At 46.8% G+C, this 14510-nt stretch overlaps 1 protein-coding gene across 1 annotated transcript; it reads left to right on the top strand.

Moving 5' to 3' along the window:
* Positions 1-24: 24 nt before the first annotated feature.
* Positions 25-14293, top strand: GOT1L1 (glutamic-oxaloacetic transaminase 1 like 1). The gene is made up of 9 exons (XM_035140058.2): positions 25-136; positions 1920-2101; positions 2645-2771; positions 4601-4713; positions 6642-6734; positions 8379-8529; positions 10225-10390; positions 12088-12230; positions 14094-14293. The coding sequence occupies exons 1-9, from the start codon at positions 25-27 to the stop codon at positions 14291-14293; spliced, it is 1287 nt and encodes a 428-aa protein (XP_034995949.1).
* The last annotated feature ends 217 nt before the right edge of the window (positions 14294-14510 follow it).

Here is a 14510-nt window from a genome sequence, read left to right as displayed (position 1 = left end):
TATTTGTCTTAGCCAGGCTGGGCCATGGCGACTCTTTCAGTTTTCCTTGATGTTCCATTAGCCAAAGCAGCAGACGTTCCCTTGGATGCGTACAGAGCAGATCCTTCACCCCAAAAGGTGTGCCTTGGCCATGCAGGTAGATTTCCTAGCCAAGCCTAGCTCCTTCCAACAATAATCTGTTTCAATAGGGAAGGTTGCACCCAGACAACTGTGATTTTGGGAAGCAAAAACATAAGACATATAGATACGTTGCCCTAAGTGTACAAACTTTCCAGAGGCCAAGAGGACAGGCCCCTGCTCCCAAGCGGCTTCTAGTCTAAAATTATAATGGGATGGATAGATTCAACCTAGGAAGGGGAGCAGAGGGAAGCAATGTGTGGTTGTTAAAGTTGCAGGTGTGTTTGGTTCGTTCCAGTACTGCATGGAAAGTCAAGGGTTGAGCCAACAGAAAAGGAGGGCTTTGAGGGAAGCTAGCACCCACAGGAGTTCTGAGAAGGACTTCTAAGCATACAGACAGAAAGTGCAGAGCCTGTCTATACTTTGGTTTTATATCTGAACACCCCCCTTTCCAGCAAGGAAGTTAGCTGAAAGCAGCTCAAAGTGATTAACGAAGGATTAACCAATATAAAGAACATTTCCTAATTCAGAATATATATATATATATATATATATATATATATATATATATATATATATATATACAACAAAGATGCAATAAGCACAATGAATGAACCAGAAGTATAATTCATATGCTAAACCAATCAAAACAGTGCCAGTTACATGAAAAAATAAATCATATATGCCAGGAACATCAATCAGCCTGCAGCATAAAACAAAACAAAACAAATCCACTAAGCATGTCTCACCCAGGGGGGATACACACATCTCCCACCTCTCACCTGAGAGGGGCGGCAGGTTTCACTAACAAATTCTCACCCTGAGGCAAAAAACAATTCTCTGAGTGCAGCCAACCAGCAGGCAGACTAACCACATAGTAACAACTAAAGCCAAGAGAGGGGGGGGGAGAAGAAGATATTTTTTTAAAGTATGCAACACCCCACGCCCCTCCTGTTTCCTACTCATAGATGCAAGATCCACAACAGCAGGCTTTTGAGGGAGCAGGAGAACTCTGGACCAGGGTTCAAATCCCCACACGGCCATGAAGTTCGCCAGGTTTCCTTGGGCCAGTCCCTTGCCTCTTAGCCTAACCTACTTCGCAGGGTTGTCATGGGGTAAAGAGGGGAGAGGGACAGAACCATATATGCACCTTGAGGTCCTTGGAGGAGAACTGGGACCTAAAGGAGTCAGTAAACATAAGGGTGGTGGAGCTAGAGAAGTGAGGGTCATGGGTCGGGCTGCATTAAGATGTGAGATTGAAAGTGAGGGTGTGAATTCATGGAGAGATTTGAAGATAATGACAAGGAGCTTTGTGCTAGATCCAGGAGCCAGCCAGATTCCAGTAGCAGAGAACTGAAAAGTGATACATGTCATCAGAAGGGCAAGTTGGGGCAGGTGAATCTATCAATATCAGTTCCTCTCATTTTCCCGAACTTAAGTTCAGATTTCCACATTTTCGCACAATGTTGAGATTTTTGTATTGTTTCAGAAAGTAAGAATTAGATAGGTTTGCCTTTAAATGCTAACTGGAGCAGATTTCATCCCCATCCCTAGTGATAAGATAGGCACATAACTTTGGCAGCGGACACAAGCTGCAAAGACACAAGATGACCATGGAGAGAGAAAGAGAGGGCCATATTTTTTCAACAGTCAACAGGATCAAATAATTTGGAACCTCCAAAATTCCTTTTTTGACGCAGAACTGAGACTCAGCATGACCAAAACGCAAGGGTGTGCCCTCCTGTTTTTGTCTCTGAAATTCTGGTGGGTACAGCTTACATCAGCCCTGCCCTTCTTTCCAGGCTGCCATACAGATCTGGATGAAGTTTGGATCCCACCAGTGGTAAAACGAATCCTGCTTCAAATTCCTGAGGACCCAACATTGAACCACGAATACCTCCCACAGCTCGGAATTTTGGGGTTCACCCGAGCAGCCATGGAGCTAGCTATTGGCAAGGACAGCCACGCTCTCCTAGACAACCGGGTAACAGCTTTTATCAGCAATAGCAGCTAAATTAGATGTCAGCTCAGTGCTGATTTAGCCATTCTGCGCACAGATTAACCCTGTGCATGCCACTGTACCTTAGCCTCACTTATGTGGTCCTCCTGTCTAGAGATGTTGGAGAATTATGACCAAAACAGAACTGGGAGGGGAAATTGCAGGTGTTCACTTATTTGGTCCAGGACAGATATCAGTCGAGGGAATACAATCACTATTCCCTATTGTTGTTTTTGATATTTGCTGCTGCTGTTTTCAGACCACAAATAATACGTAATGATATGTAATTGATAACTCCCTCCCACGTTCATGCTCCTTTGCATTGAAACAAATATTGTGGATCAATGCAATGATTAATTGCATTAAAAGATCTTGCCACAGCAGAAAGCATGACAAATAATGTGGCTTTGGTTGGAATCCAAGCAGCAGTGGAACACGGCAAATGCAGGGCAGAATGGAAGTTGATGCCTTCTAAAATCCGTACTCTTGTCCTGTCTTGACTTACTCCAAACTTTCCTTTGTAAATAGGCATGTGGTGTTCAGACAAATGGTGGAACCGGCGCCTTGTGGATTGGAGCTGAATTTCTGCACCATTGGTACAAGCCCAGCTACTGCACAGCTCCAGCAACTGTTTTGATCGCCACACCCCAATTAGGTATATAAACTGTTGTTGTTTTCCCACCACCACTTTGATGCCTAGCCCTACAATTGAAGCTGCAAGCCCATGGGAAATGTTGCTGTGATTTAAAAAAAGAATCCCAATCTGTAGCAGTGCCAGCTGTGCAGAAAACATAATCTAGAGGGCACATTCACACCATATGTTTAAAGTACTCTGATACCACTTTAAAAACTTATTGCTTCCCCCAAAGAATTCTGAGAGCTGTTCCATACTACCCAAGAGTCCTGCTTTGAGTGAGACACCCCAGATTCACAGTAGCTGCCCCGGCTTCTGTTTGAAATCCTGGATTCCTCACCTCCTCATCCTTGTCTTCTGGGACAGCCACGGCAGCCTCCACAACCTCCTCTGCCACTGCTGTACTCCTAGAAGCGGGCACAGCACATCCGGAAGTACACCTCTGAAAGTGGGCACATCAATTCGGGTGGCCGTGGAGAGGCCAAATAGGCTCAAAGATTGGAGCGAAGATCAGGTGGATGGGTGGGGTTGAGAAAGAACGTGGAGATTGGGCAGGGGGTGGGTGAAAGAGTGCTAAGATCAGGCAGGGAGGATGTGGGAGGGATGTTCTGCTTTGCCGTCCCAAAATGTTGGATGGTATGTAGTTCAATAAGGGTGCTAAGAGTTGTTAGAAGAACCATGTTCAGAGGTTCAGAGTTATAGACTGTATTGTGACAGTCAATCTCTCTTCTCAGGAAACTCAGGAAATTGTAACTCTCAAAGAAGAGGACTAGGAGCCTCCTAACAAGGGAGCCTCAGCACCCTTTATGAATGGCAGTCCCCAGAATTCTTTGGGGGAAGCCATGACTGTTTAAAGTGGTATTATAATGCTTTAAATGCATGCTGTGCCTATGGCCAGAGTCTTGCAGCATTGTGAGATGAGGAAGGAGCCTCTGTCATCACATCCAAGCACCCACTGCAATTCAGTTAAGGGAGATTTAGCTCCTAAATCAGGCCATTACAGCTGCCTCCAAATTTGAGATGATACTGGATATCACGTCCTACCGTGGGCCTACCGTGGGCCTTGCTTAGGCTGCTGGACCCCATCAGACTCACTTGACAGTGGCAGCAGGAACATTCCAAGAAGTTGCCATTTTAATTTCCCACAATGCCCCGGGACACCCAAAACCATATCATTACAGGGCATTGCAGGAAATGAATACAGAGAATTGCAGCCCAGCTGCCCTTGACAGGAGAGCCCCTGGGCAGATGTCAATGCTGGTAGACACAATGTTCATAGCCCCTGGGCCCCTGGCAGTTGCCCTAGGAAACTCCAAGCCAATGCCAGGCCTGCAGGACATCTTCTGCTCTACCCAGTATCTCATGTACATATGAAGCTGCTTTAGACTGTTAATCCATCTATCCGGGTATTACCTACTCTGACAATATTGCAAAGTATTGGCCAAGACCTTTGAATGCCTGAGATGAACGACAATATAATTCCGCATGCAGAAGCTAACCAGACTGGCACCTGGATCTTACTTCAACACTGCCTGGCTTCATCACATCTGAGGGCGGTATGCTGCCAATTCTGCCTAATGATGGAGCCTTCCCTGACACGGAGTATATCTAAATGGACTCAGGCAGAGGTCTTTCCCAGCCCTTCTTCCTGACATCATTTAATTAGAGAATGACTATTGGGCCATCTGCATTCAAGCATGTGATCTACCACTGAACTCTGCCCCATTCCTCATCTCTTACATGTGAATGCATCCCTCATTTTCAACCAAAAAACAAAGCTGGCACAAAACACTCCCATAAGCTCTCTCGCTCTCTCGCTCTCCCCCCCCCCCCCCCGCCCATCTTTTCAGACAATCTTGGGTGCATATTCCAAGTTGCTGGCTTTTCAGACATCCGTTCTTACCACTATTGGAATCCCATCACATTGACTGTCGACACAGAAGGGTTCCTGGAGGAACTGCAGGTAACATCCTAACTGGCAATCTCCCAGTTTGAGGGTCTGTTTCACTCCCTCACCCAAACAATTTTTTTCTGGGGCCCAGCACTGGCAAAAAAAAAAAAGGTAAAGTAGGCACAACACTGGTGTGGTCAGAGCTCAGAGAGCCCTGATGGGATCCAAATCACCCCTTCCTCTCATTATATTGGCCATTTAATTAGCGCAGGTGTGGAGAGGAACTGTTGGTATGCGGCCCCCAGAGGATGGGTCAAAGGTGAGAGTGGCCCTCAACCCGGAAAAGTTTAGCAAGCCCTGAGCTAGAATGTTGGGTTGGGAGGGAATGTGGGAAACTTAGGTAGAATTCCCTGCTCATTTATGAAGCTTGACTGGGTACCCACCGACCCACCCACTGTGTCCTAGCCTGGCCTACTTCACAGGGATGGTGTGCATAGCTGCCAAGTCTCCCATTTTCCCCAGGAAATCCCCGTTTTTCCAGCTGTTCCTAGCTGAAAAAACTGATTTTTTTGTTTTTTCCCGGTTTATTCTAGCGCGGCGGCCATTTTGGAACTGGGCGGAGCAAGCTCAGAAGCGACTTTTGATGCTGCTCTGCCCAGTTCCAAAATGGCTGCAGTGCGACTTCTGGCGCGGCGGCCATTTTGGAACTGGGCAAAGCAGCACCAAAAGTCACTTCTGAGCATGCTCCACCCAGTTCCAAAATGGCGGCAGCGCTACTTCCGGTCTGCTATTTCCAGCCCGGTCCCTTATTTCTCTGACAGCAACTTGGCAGGTATGATGGTGTGTGCACTCTGACCCCTGACGAGGAAGGGCAGGATGCGAATGTAATTGATTAAATAAATACAGCCTCCTTCCTACAGCAGTGCCCACCCAGTTGTCAACAAAACACAGGAAGCTGTGTCACCTAGTCTAGTTTTATCTACCCTGGCCGAGCCTCAGTCTGAAGTCGTCCTCATTGTCTGCCTCCTGATGCTGCTAAGAGGAGATGCTCGGCCTTGAAAAAGGCCTATAGCTCAGTGATGGAGCAGCTGGCCCCAAGTTCAATCCCCAGCATCACCAGGTAAGGCTGGAAAAGGCCCTTGGCTGAAATCATGGAAATCTGTTTCAAGTAAGCATAAACAATACCAACTATTGGCTCATCCACATGCCCTCTTCCCCTGCCGCCTTCCTCTGGAAAGACCCAATTGTTATCACCGAAGCAGAGCAAACATCATTTTTCCCAGATGGAGGTTTGCTCTGACCTAGTGCCAAAGAGTGTCCCCCCCCCTCCCGGGAGGAAACGATGGGGCAGGAGGAAAACGTCTGGCACCCACACTTTCTAACCTCAGGGCAAATGCAAGTCTGAATGAGCCCCGAGATTAGTATAAAGAAGCCTCCTTTGTTCCTTTGTAACCTGGGACCTCTTGTAAGCAACACATGTATTCTGACACTGAGCTATAGTGTCACGTCCCTCACACTCATATGCCCGACACAAACCATCGCTCCTGTTCTGTGTCCCTAGCATTTTGTAATCAGAAGTGCACTGCTTCTGAATGTGAAGGTTTTATACGGTACTTAGGAATGATAGCAATAGCCACTGATAAACCATAACATTTGCCTCAGGCAATCCCAGTTTTCTTCCCAGGCTTAAGGCATGCAAGCTCCGCCCCCAATTGTTCTCAGACTCCTATTAACCCTTTAGCTGCTCTGATACTGCTCACAGAGCAATGCAGCTGAGGAGCCTCCCTGGCCGGCAGGAGCTCAGCTGCTGTCTTAGAAATACGGAGATAATACGGGGTATTTTGCAATACGGGAGAAGAGCGGGAAACAAATTTTAAATCGGGGGTTTCCTGCGAAAAACGGGATACTTGGCAGCTATGTTTCTCCCCCACCCAACCTGTGTGACCCCCAGTGTTTTCAATCAACATAAGGTGTTGACTGAAGGATTGGTTTGCTTTCAGGACGCACCAGAAGGCTCCATCGTGTTCCTGCATGCTCCTGAGGAAACTGGCTTGACACACAAGCAGTGGGAAGAAGTTGCAGCAGTGATGGAGGTAAATATAGGAATCCACTAGAGAGGCCAGTGACTCAACAGACCAGGAATATGGAAGCTGCGGCCCTCCTAATGTTCTTGGAGTCAAACCACTTTAAACAGGCATGGCTTCCCCCAGAGAATCCCAAGAACTGTAGCTTGTTAAGAGTGCTGAGAGTTGTTAAGAGCAGTGTTTCTCAACCACTGTTCCATGGCACACTAGTGTGCCGCGAGATGTTGCCTGGTGTGCCGTGGGAGAATTACTTTATATATAGTCAATATAGGCACAGAGTTAATTTTTTTAACATTTTCTAATGGTGGTGTGCCTCATGATTTTTTTCATGAAACAAGTGTGCCTTTGCCCAAAAAAGGTTGAGAAACACTGGTTAAGAGACCGCTGTTCTCCTCACAGAGCTACCATTCTCACAGTTCTCTGGGAAGAGGGATCGATTGTTAAACCACTCTGTGAGCAGTAGATCCGGTAATGGAATAGAGATCTTCTAACAACTCTCAGCAGCATAACAAAGTAAAGTTAGCAGAATTCTTTGGTGGTGGAGAGGGCGCTGTGACTGTTCAAAGTGGTATGATCAGGCACAGGCAAACTCCGGCCCTCCAGATGTTTTGGGACTACAACTCCCATCATCCCTGACCACTGGTCCTGTTAGCCTGGGATGATGGGAGTTGTAGTCCTAAAACATCTGGAGGGCCGGAGTTTGCCTATGCCTGGGTATGATGCTGCTTTAAAAGCATATGGCATATGGGGCCCATCTGATAGTGGGAAAATGGAAATTTGTTGGGAAAAGGGGCATGGTATGTAGTGGAGTGGTTAGAATCCTGGGGAGAAATCCTTTATACCCAGTTTGCTGCACGTCCTACTTGTGAAAAAGATAATGTGCAAGTATATCCCATGCTTCACTGCAAATAAGAATGCCATCCCCACTTCCAAGAAGTGAGATGTTTTAGGACAGAACTTTAGGGTTTTTCTTTGTCTTTCAATGAGTGGACAGTTAAGAAACTTCAGTTCTGTTTATAACACTGGCTTGATTTACAAATTTACAAGCAAATTACAACAGAGGCAAAAGAAGCCCTCCTCCAGCAGGCTGCACATTCACCAGAGACTGCATCCCAAAATCTTTCCCTTTCCCTTCCATTAAAAACAACCCTGCTGCCTGCCTGTTTTCCCCATGCACATTCTGAGATCCCACCTCTGCATGTGAATTGTTCATTCAGGAAATAACATCAAGCCATCCTAGACACTCATCAGGAGATACTGTACTTTTAAGCAGCCTTGTAAATAAGACCATAAAAGTCACTAGCCTGCCCAAAAGAACTAAGCCAAACCTGTATTCTGCTGGAGCTCCAGTCCTCTTACAGCAGCCTGCTGTATTTTGTGCTAGACTTGGAGAAGGGGGCTTCCTTGCTCTGATAGCAAATTTGCTTTGTATGCAGCGCTACAGAGGAGGAACAGGGTGCTCCATCCATCCTCCTTTAGCTCACTCACTCACCACTATGGAATTCCATTTACTCACCTACCCACAATTCATTGTCACAATTGCCAGGCTACTGCTTAAAAGCAAAGCTGCTTTTAGGTAAACCCATAGCTATAGTCAGCCAAATTCACAATGCATCTGTTTCTTCTCTCTCCCCACCTCTTTTGGGTCCTTAGAAAAAGCACCTCTTCCCCTTTTTCGACATCGTAGCTCAAGGACTGGCTTCAGGAAACTTGGACAGGGATGCCTGGGCAGTGCGGCACTTTGTAGCAAAGGGTTTTGAGCTCCTGTGTGCCCAGTCTTTTTCCAAAATGTTTGGCCTATACGGTAGGACTCTAATGGTCACACTAAGTGGGTCATAGGCAGACTAAGCATCTTGGGGGAGGGCAGTGGAATCACAAGAAACCCCTTTCACGCTGAACAGCAAAAGCATGCATAAGAGGATTGTGGGGTCATCCCAGGTATAACATTGTCCCCTTTTACCATATCAGGAACCTGTGTTGCATTGCTGCCAAATCCATTGCTGCCATGTGCCTTGATGGCGTGTTGCAGGCCTAGGCAGCACAGCTCTGCAACCTCCTCGCATATGCTCTCAGCGCATGAGTCTGTTTGTTTGTCACTTGCATTTAAAACCTACCCGTCATCATGGGGACCCAGGAGCTGTAAGAAAAAGCAGGTGTCACATAGTTGGGAAGGCTGCCTGGAAGTCCGTGACTGCTCTGAAAAGATATCATACCTATATTTAAACACTAGAGGTCCTCAAAGACAAGAGAAAGGAGTTCATAAATTAGCGAGTAACAATGAGTGCACTCACTCCGAGTTGTTGTTATTCTCTTCTTCTTCTGGAAGTACAGTAATCCCAGACTTTAGCTTACTACATCAATGCCCAGTTTATATCACATTTCTGCTTGTGATGATTTTATGGAGAGGTTTAAAAATCCACTCCTATTGTTTGCCATGCAAAAGCGCTTCCTAAATTGGATTGAGTGGCAGGGGTAAAAACTGACTGATGCTCATCAGGAACTAATCACACAGGAGAAGAGCCGTGGCTCAGTGGTGTGGCATTTGCTTTGCATGCAGAAGGTCCCAGGTTCAATCCCCAGCATTTCCGATTTGAGCTAGGAATGTCCCCCACCTGAAGCAGCGGAGAATCACTGACAGTGTAGATTTCGGTTTATTAAATCCCACCACAAAAAGCCCCAAAGTGATTTTACGACCAGTATAAAATTCCAATGATAAAAAATGCACAAGCATATTAAAAATAATAATCATAATGCAGACATCCAATCACTGGTACTGCCCAGTGCCCAGTAAATCAAAACCTTGCCTGCCATAAGTGGGCCTCTCTGGGGAGAGCCTTTCATATATACCGAGCTATTATAGAAAAGGTATGTTCTCTCATTGCCACCCTCCGAATGTCCTTCAGAGGTGGCATACAGAGAAGGGGCTCAGATGACAATCTCAGGGTCCAGGCATTTCATTTGGTGAAAGTGTAGACAACCCTATGCCTGATGGTCCTCAGTGGACTGACTCAATATAAGGCATGTTCCTATATTCCTTTGAAAGCTTGGGTGGGTTGTCCTCTGGACTGGCAGCCTCAGGGATACTCCCTACAACCATAGCTGCCAAGTTCCGGCCTGAGAAATAAGGGACTGGACCGGAAGTAGCAAACCGGAAGTAGCGCTGCCGCTATTTTGGAACTGGGTGGAGCATGTTCAGAAGCTACTTTTGATGCTGCTCTGCCCTGTTCCAAAATGGCCACCGCACCAGAATAAACCGGGGGGGGGAATCTGTTTTTTCGGCTGGGGACAGCTGGAAAAACAGGGGTTTCCCGGGGAATACGGGATACTTGGCAGCCCACCAGCCCCAGCAATTTCTGAATTTGGTGAAGGATAGGAAGTGTAGCCTGAAGTTGTTCTGTGTGGGGAGAGCTGGCTGCGAAGGTGTGTAATTGATTCGTATACAATTGATTTGGCAACGCCATCTTCAACATGCCCTGTTCCCTTTTGCTACTCCATGCAGATGAGCGGGTGGGAAATCTCATTGTGGTGACGAAAAACAACCAGACACTGATCAGAATCCAATCCCAGCTGTCCAAGCAAATATGCATGACGTGGTTTAGCCCCACCAGCTTGGGGGCAAGGGTCATTGCAATGGTGCTGACCAGCCCTGCACTGCTGTACGAGTGGTAAGAAGGAAGGCAGGTAACTCCATGGTCGGGGCTTGTATTGTCTGCTGCTGTTTTGTGAATATTTCAATGCACCTGTAATGAAGATATCCCCCAAAATATTTTTGCACAATTGCTGTGAGTGGGAAAAGGGAGATCAGCAACCAAGGCAAGGGTTGAATAAATATTCTGCAGGCACCAGTGCTATGATAGCATTCAGAGCAGCAGTGGGGAACCTGCAGCCCTCTGGACTCCATTTCCCATCAGTCCCAACTAGCGTGGCTGTAAGTGGTGCCAACAATTATCACCCTTTTATTTGCCTGGACATTTAAAATGTTGGCTATGCTGTTGGTTTGCTCTGTTGGGTTAACTGGTTCATGAACTGTTTTATTGATTGTTTTGTTCTTGTTGCATTATTGTATTTTGTCTTGGTATGATTGGTTTAGTCATGCCTGTAATATTCTGCCCTGGTGCCCTTAAGGATGAAGGGATGATCGGGGAACATTTAAAAGCATTCAGAGATCTCATATACAGATTATATCATTAGAATCAAAAATTAGGGTTGTCCACTTGTCAAAAGAAATCAGGAATGATTAATTGATGGGTGGTTGACTGGTTCATTCATCCACTCTTTAAATCTGCATAGATGCCTATACATAAGACCAGCTGCTAAAGCAAAAAAAAGCCTCTTTCTTTTTTAGAGGATTCATGGACATGTCACAGCAGGTACTACTGTGAAAGGAGAAATGCCTCATTCTTAAAATCTATAGATGTCTAGACCCACAGATTGGTTCGATTCTGGTTTGATATCATAATTTGTATGGATTGCTCAAACCACAGTTTCTTGGTCTGGATATCACAAGGAAACTGTGGTTTAACTGAACATTGAATTAAAGCATGAAAGCGAAGGGAGGAGAGAAAGAATGTGGGAGTAGGTGAACGCATGACTCATTCCTAGTTCAACAAACTTTAGTTTGTTGGGCTGTAGTCAGGGGTGTAGCAAGGGGGGGCAATAGGGGCAGGCCGCCCCGGGTTCCACTCTAGGGGAGGGGGGGACAGTTGGCGCCCCACCCAGCGACTCCCAAGGCAAGCCCCTCCAGCCTCCCGGTAAAAAGCACGCTTGGCACGGCACAGCACGCTGTGCTGAGCGAACTTTTTACCTGGAGGCTGGAGGCTCGGGAATTGGGGGGCGCTGACTGTCACCCCCGTCCAGCTCCAGGGTGGCACTTGCCCGCCGCGCCAAGCGAAGCTTTCTAGGCTGGACGCTCCATTTTGAAGTCACCCCTCTATGTAGCACGCATATGCAGCGGGATGCTGCACATGCGTACAACGTAGAGGGGATTGCATCCCCCCCCGACTTCAAAACAGAGCCTAAACGGAGCGTCCAGGCTCCAGGCAGATAGCCCACTGGTGCGGCGGGCGCGCTGCGCCAGTGGGCTATCTACCTGGAGCCTGGATGCTCCATTTAGGCTCCGTTTTGAAGTCGCGGGGGCACACAATCCCCCTCTACATAGCACGCATATGCAGCGGGATGCGTCATTACGTAGCAACGCCCCACCCCACCCCCCCAGGCACGGCAATTTTTCACCCCGGGTGACAAAGTGGCTTCCTCCGCCACTGGCTGTAGTCATTATGTCTGAACCAGACATCACAGCCATTTTGAGGAGAGCCGGGGGGGGGGGGATCTCATGCCATATCTTTTCTATCCCTGTCCTCAGGAAACAGAGTCTGCTGAAACTAGTAAAAAGAATCATGCTGATTAGAGAAAAACTGAAGGAAAAGCTGCGTATCCTGGGGACACCGGGTTCCTGGGAACATATTACAGCCCAATCAGGAGTCAATAGCTTTGTCGGGCTCCTCCGTATGTATCCAATAAGCCTATTCTCTTGACAGTGGGAGCTGGTCCATTAGGGCAAATGGGGCTCCATGACTTTGGTCTACCTTAAGTCAGCCCCTACCTGGCTGCCTTCTTTCTTACAACCAGTCCAGAGGCTGCTATCTGCTTCCTCCTCCTTTGCCTCAGTGTTAGCCTTGTAGAACTCAGCAGAGATGAGGATTTGTGCGGACAAATCTAGAATTAGTTGGCTTTGCCTGTCATTTGCTCTTGCTGTGCCTACTGTTCACCTCCCTGCCTTCCTCCCAACAAGTCCCAAAGGGCACCAGCCGCCATTGTCTGTTGGTGAGCCCAAGGCAGGTCTGCATCTGGACTGTGCCCTTCCTAAGCACTAGGCTCAAACCTTAGCAGGGGTATGTATCTCTCTTTGCTCCCTGCTTTGCCATGGTGAGTTGCCATTGATCTGGATGCATGGTAGAGGAACCACAGGATTGCTTCACTGTGTGTTTGGTTTGGTCTGTTCACCTGGATGTAACTTCCACCTCACATCTCTAAGCTGCCCCTAAGAGAAAGAACTCAAATAACATGTGTTGAGAGGGGGAAATTACAGCCTCTGGGTGGCTTATGGGAGCCTCTGCACTGTTTTCAAAATGCTTTCTAAAAGGTGGAAGTTGGAGGTGCAACAAAACATTGCAGCATGAAGTGCTTTTGGTCAGGGAGTCTCTCCTATTTGTTCCCCTTCCTGTGGTTTTCTGTTTTGTTCCCCAGCAGTGAGTCACAATTCTGTAGCCACTGAGCACACTCATTGAGCTGTTCCCCAGTCCCCCTGGCTGCTCTGTTCCCATCCACTGCCCCACCTGTCTCCCAGATCATTCCCCATTTCCTCCTACTCTCTTGGTCACTCCCCTTTCTGTTCAGCTGCCCAGATGCCAGTCCAAACCAAAACAAATTTGGTCCCCATCCCTAGCAGAACATCAGTTAAGGGGCTTGTGCATGTCAGTGGGATCCCTGAGTGCACCAGATTCCTACTGAGGTTGAGAGTTTGTACAGGTGCAACTTCCTGGCTCACATACCTACCACTCACAGGGCAGGGTCGCCAGGAGGTGGAGGTGAACACGCCATACCTGCCTATAAGAGATCTTGGGATGGGGGTCCAAGATCTCACTTCCATCTCTAATTTATGTTCAAGGGATGGAATCAGAGGATTACAAGTAATTGGGGGGGGATCCTCCCCCAGATCTGCAGATTTCACCCCGAAAACATGTACTGAGGTGTACAGGTCCCCAAATCTTTGTTGGATTGAGGTGGATGCTTTTAATATGCGAGTCATGCTTCAAAATGTTTTATTTCTAAACAAAAGGTGGCTCCACAGTCACGATTCATGAACGATTACAAAAGCTTTGGATTCTGTACTAATTAAATTTCCCAATTAGCTATCTGTATTAGAGTTGAATAAGAAATTGAAATGTCCACCTCATTCAGACTGGGCATGGAAATGAAGTGAGTTCTCCAGTTCAGAGATGATCTGAGTGAACTGGCAGAATCAGGAGAATGGCAGGAACATTTAAAAAAGAAGAAGTTGTATTAATGGTTTTATTGTTTGTGTGTTTGCTGCCTGGAATCCTTTGGGAGGAAGGGTGAGATATGACTTTTTAATCATCATCCGTTACATTGGGGATGGGAAATTCTCAAAGCTGCAGATTTGTATCAGGTCAGCCCTAAACTCTGTAGCCATTCAAGCTAAGTAAACATATAGATTATTTGTATGCATGCATGCCTCATTTGCATCCTGTGTGTTTCGTAATTCTTTTGTAGTTGTTTGCATTGATGAGCCTTTTTATCATAGCTGGTTTTATGCCCAGGCCAATACTGCTACTTATTTCCTGCCAGCTTCCCAAGTGGAGTTCCTAGCGGAGCACAAACATATCTACCTCCTTGCAAACAAGCAGATCAACATTTGTAGCATTAACTCAAAGAACCTGGACTATGTCGCAGAGAGCATCCATGAAGCAATTGTGACCACGATCCCTCAAGTCCAAAGTGAGCACATGGAGAAGTCGAGTGAGAGCCCTGAAAGAGAGTCCACCTGAATGATTTTTAATAGGTGAAATAAAACTTTGTTTTGCAAAGCCTCTGTATAAGATTAGATCAAAGGTATTTGTTTGGACTTCAAGCCATGAATAATTTCTAAAAACATAATCTCCTATTCAGGGTGTAAAACGTCAAGTTCGCTACACAGCCATCGTTGATCATCAAGACAATCTGTCATACTTTACTACAAAGGCATCAAAAGCCACATTTTCAGTT

The sequence above is a fragment of the Zootoca vivipara genome, chromosome 15 (genome assembly GCF_963506605.1).
Source record: "Zootoca vivipara chromosome 15, rZooViv1.1, whole genome shotgun sequence".
Taxonomy (NCBI): domain Eukaryota; kingdom Metazoa; phylum Chordata; class Lepidosauria; order Squamata; family Lacertidae; genus Zootoca; species Zootoca vivipara.
This window is presented reverse-complemented; position numbering and strand designations above follow the sequence as displayed.

Bases quoted from the DNA above. Each gene is read 5' to 3' on its own strand.
- GOT1L1 (XM_035140058.2), top strand. From the start codon at position 25: ATGGCGACTCTTTCAGTTTTCCTTGATGTTCCATTAGCCAAAGCAGCA. The intron at 10,391-12,087 runs GTAAGAAGGAAG...CCCTGTCCTCAG, and splicing joins CCTGCACTGCTGTACGAGTG to GAAACAGAGTCTGCTGAAAC. The intron at 12,231-14,093 runs GTATGTATCCAA...ATTTCCTGCCAG, and splicing joins TAGCTTTGTCGGGCTCCTCC to CTTCCCAAGTGGAGTTCCTA.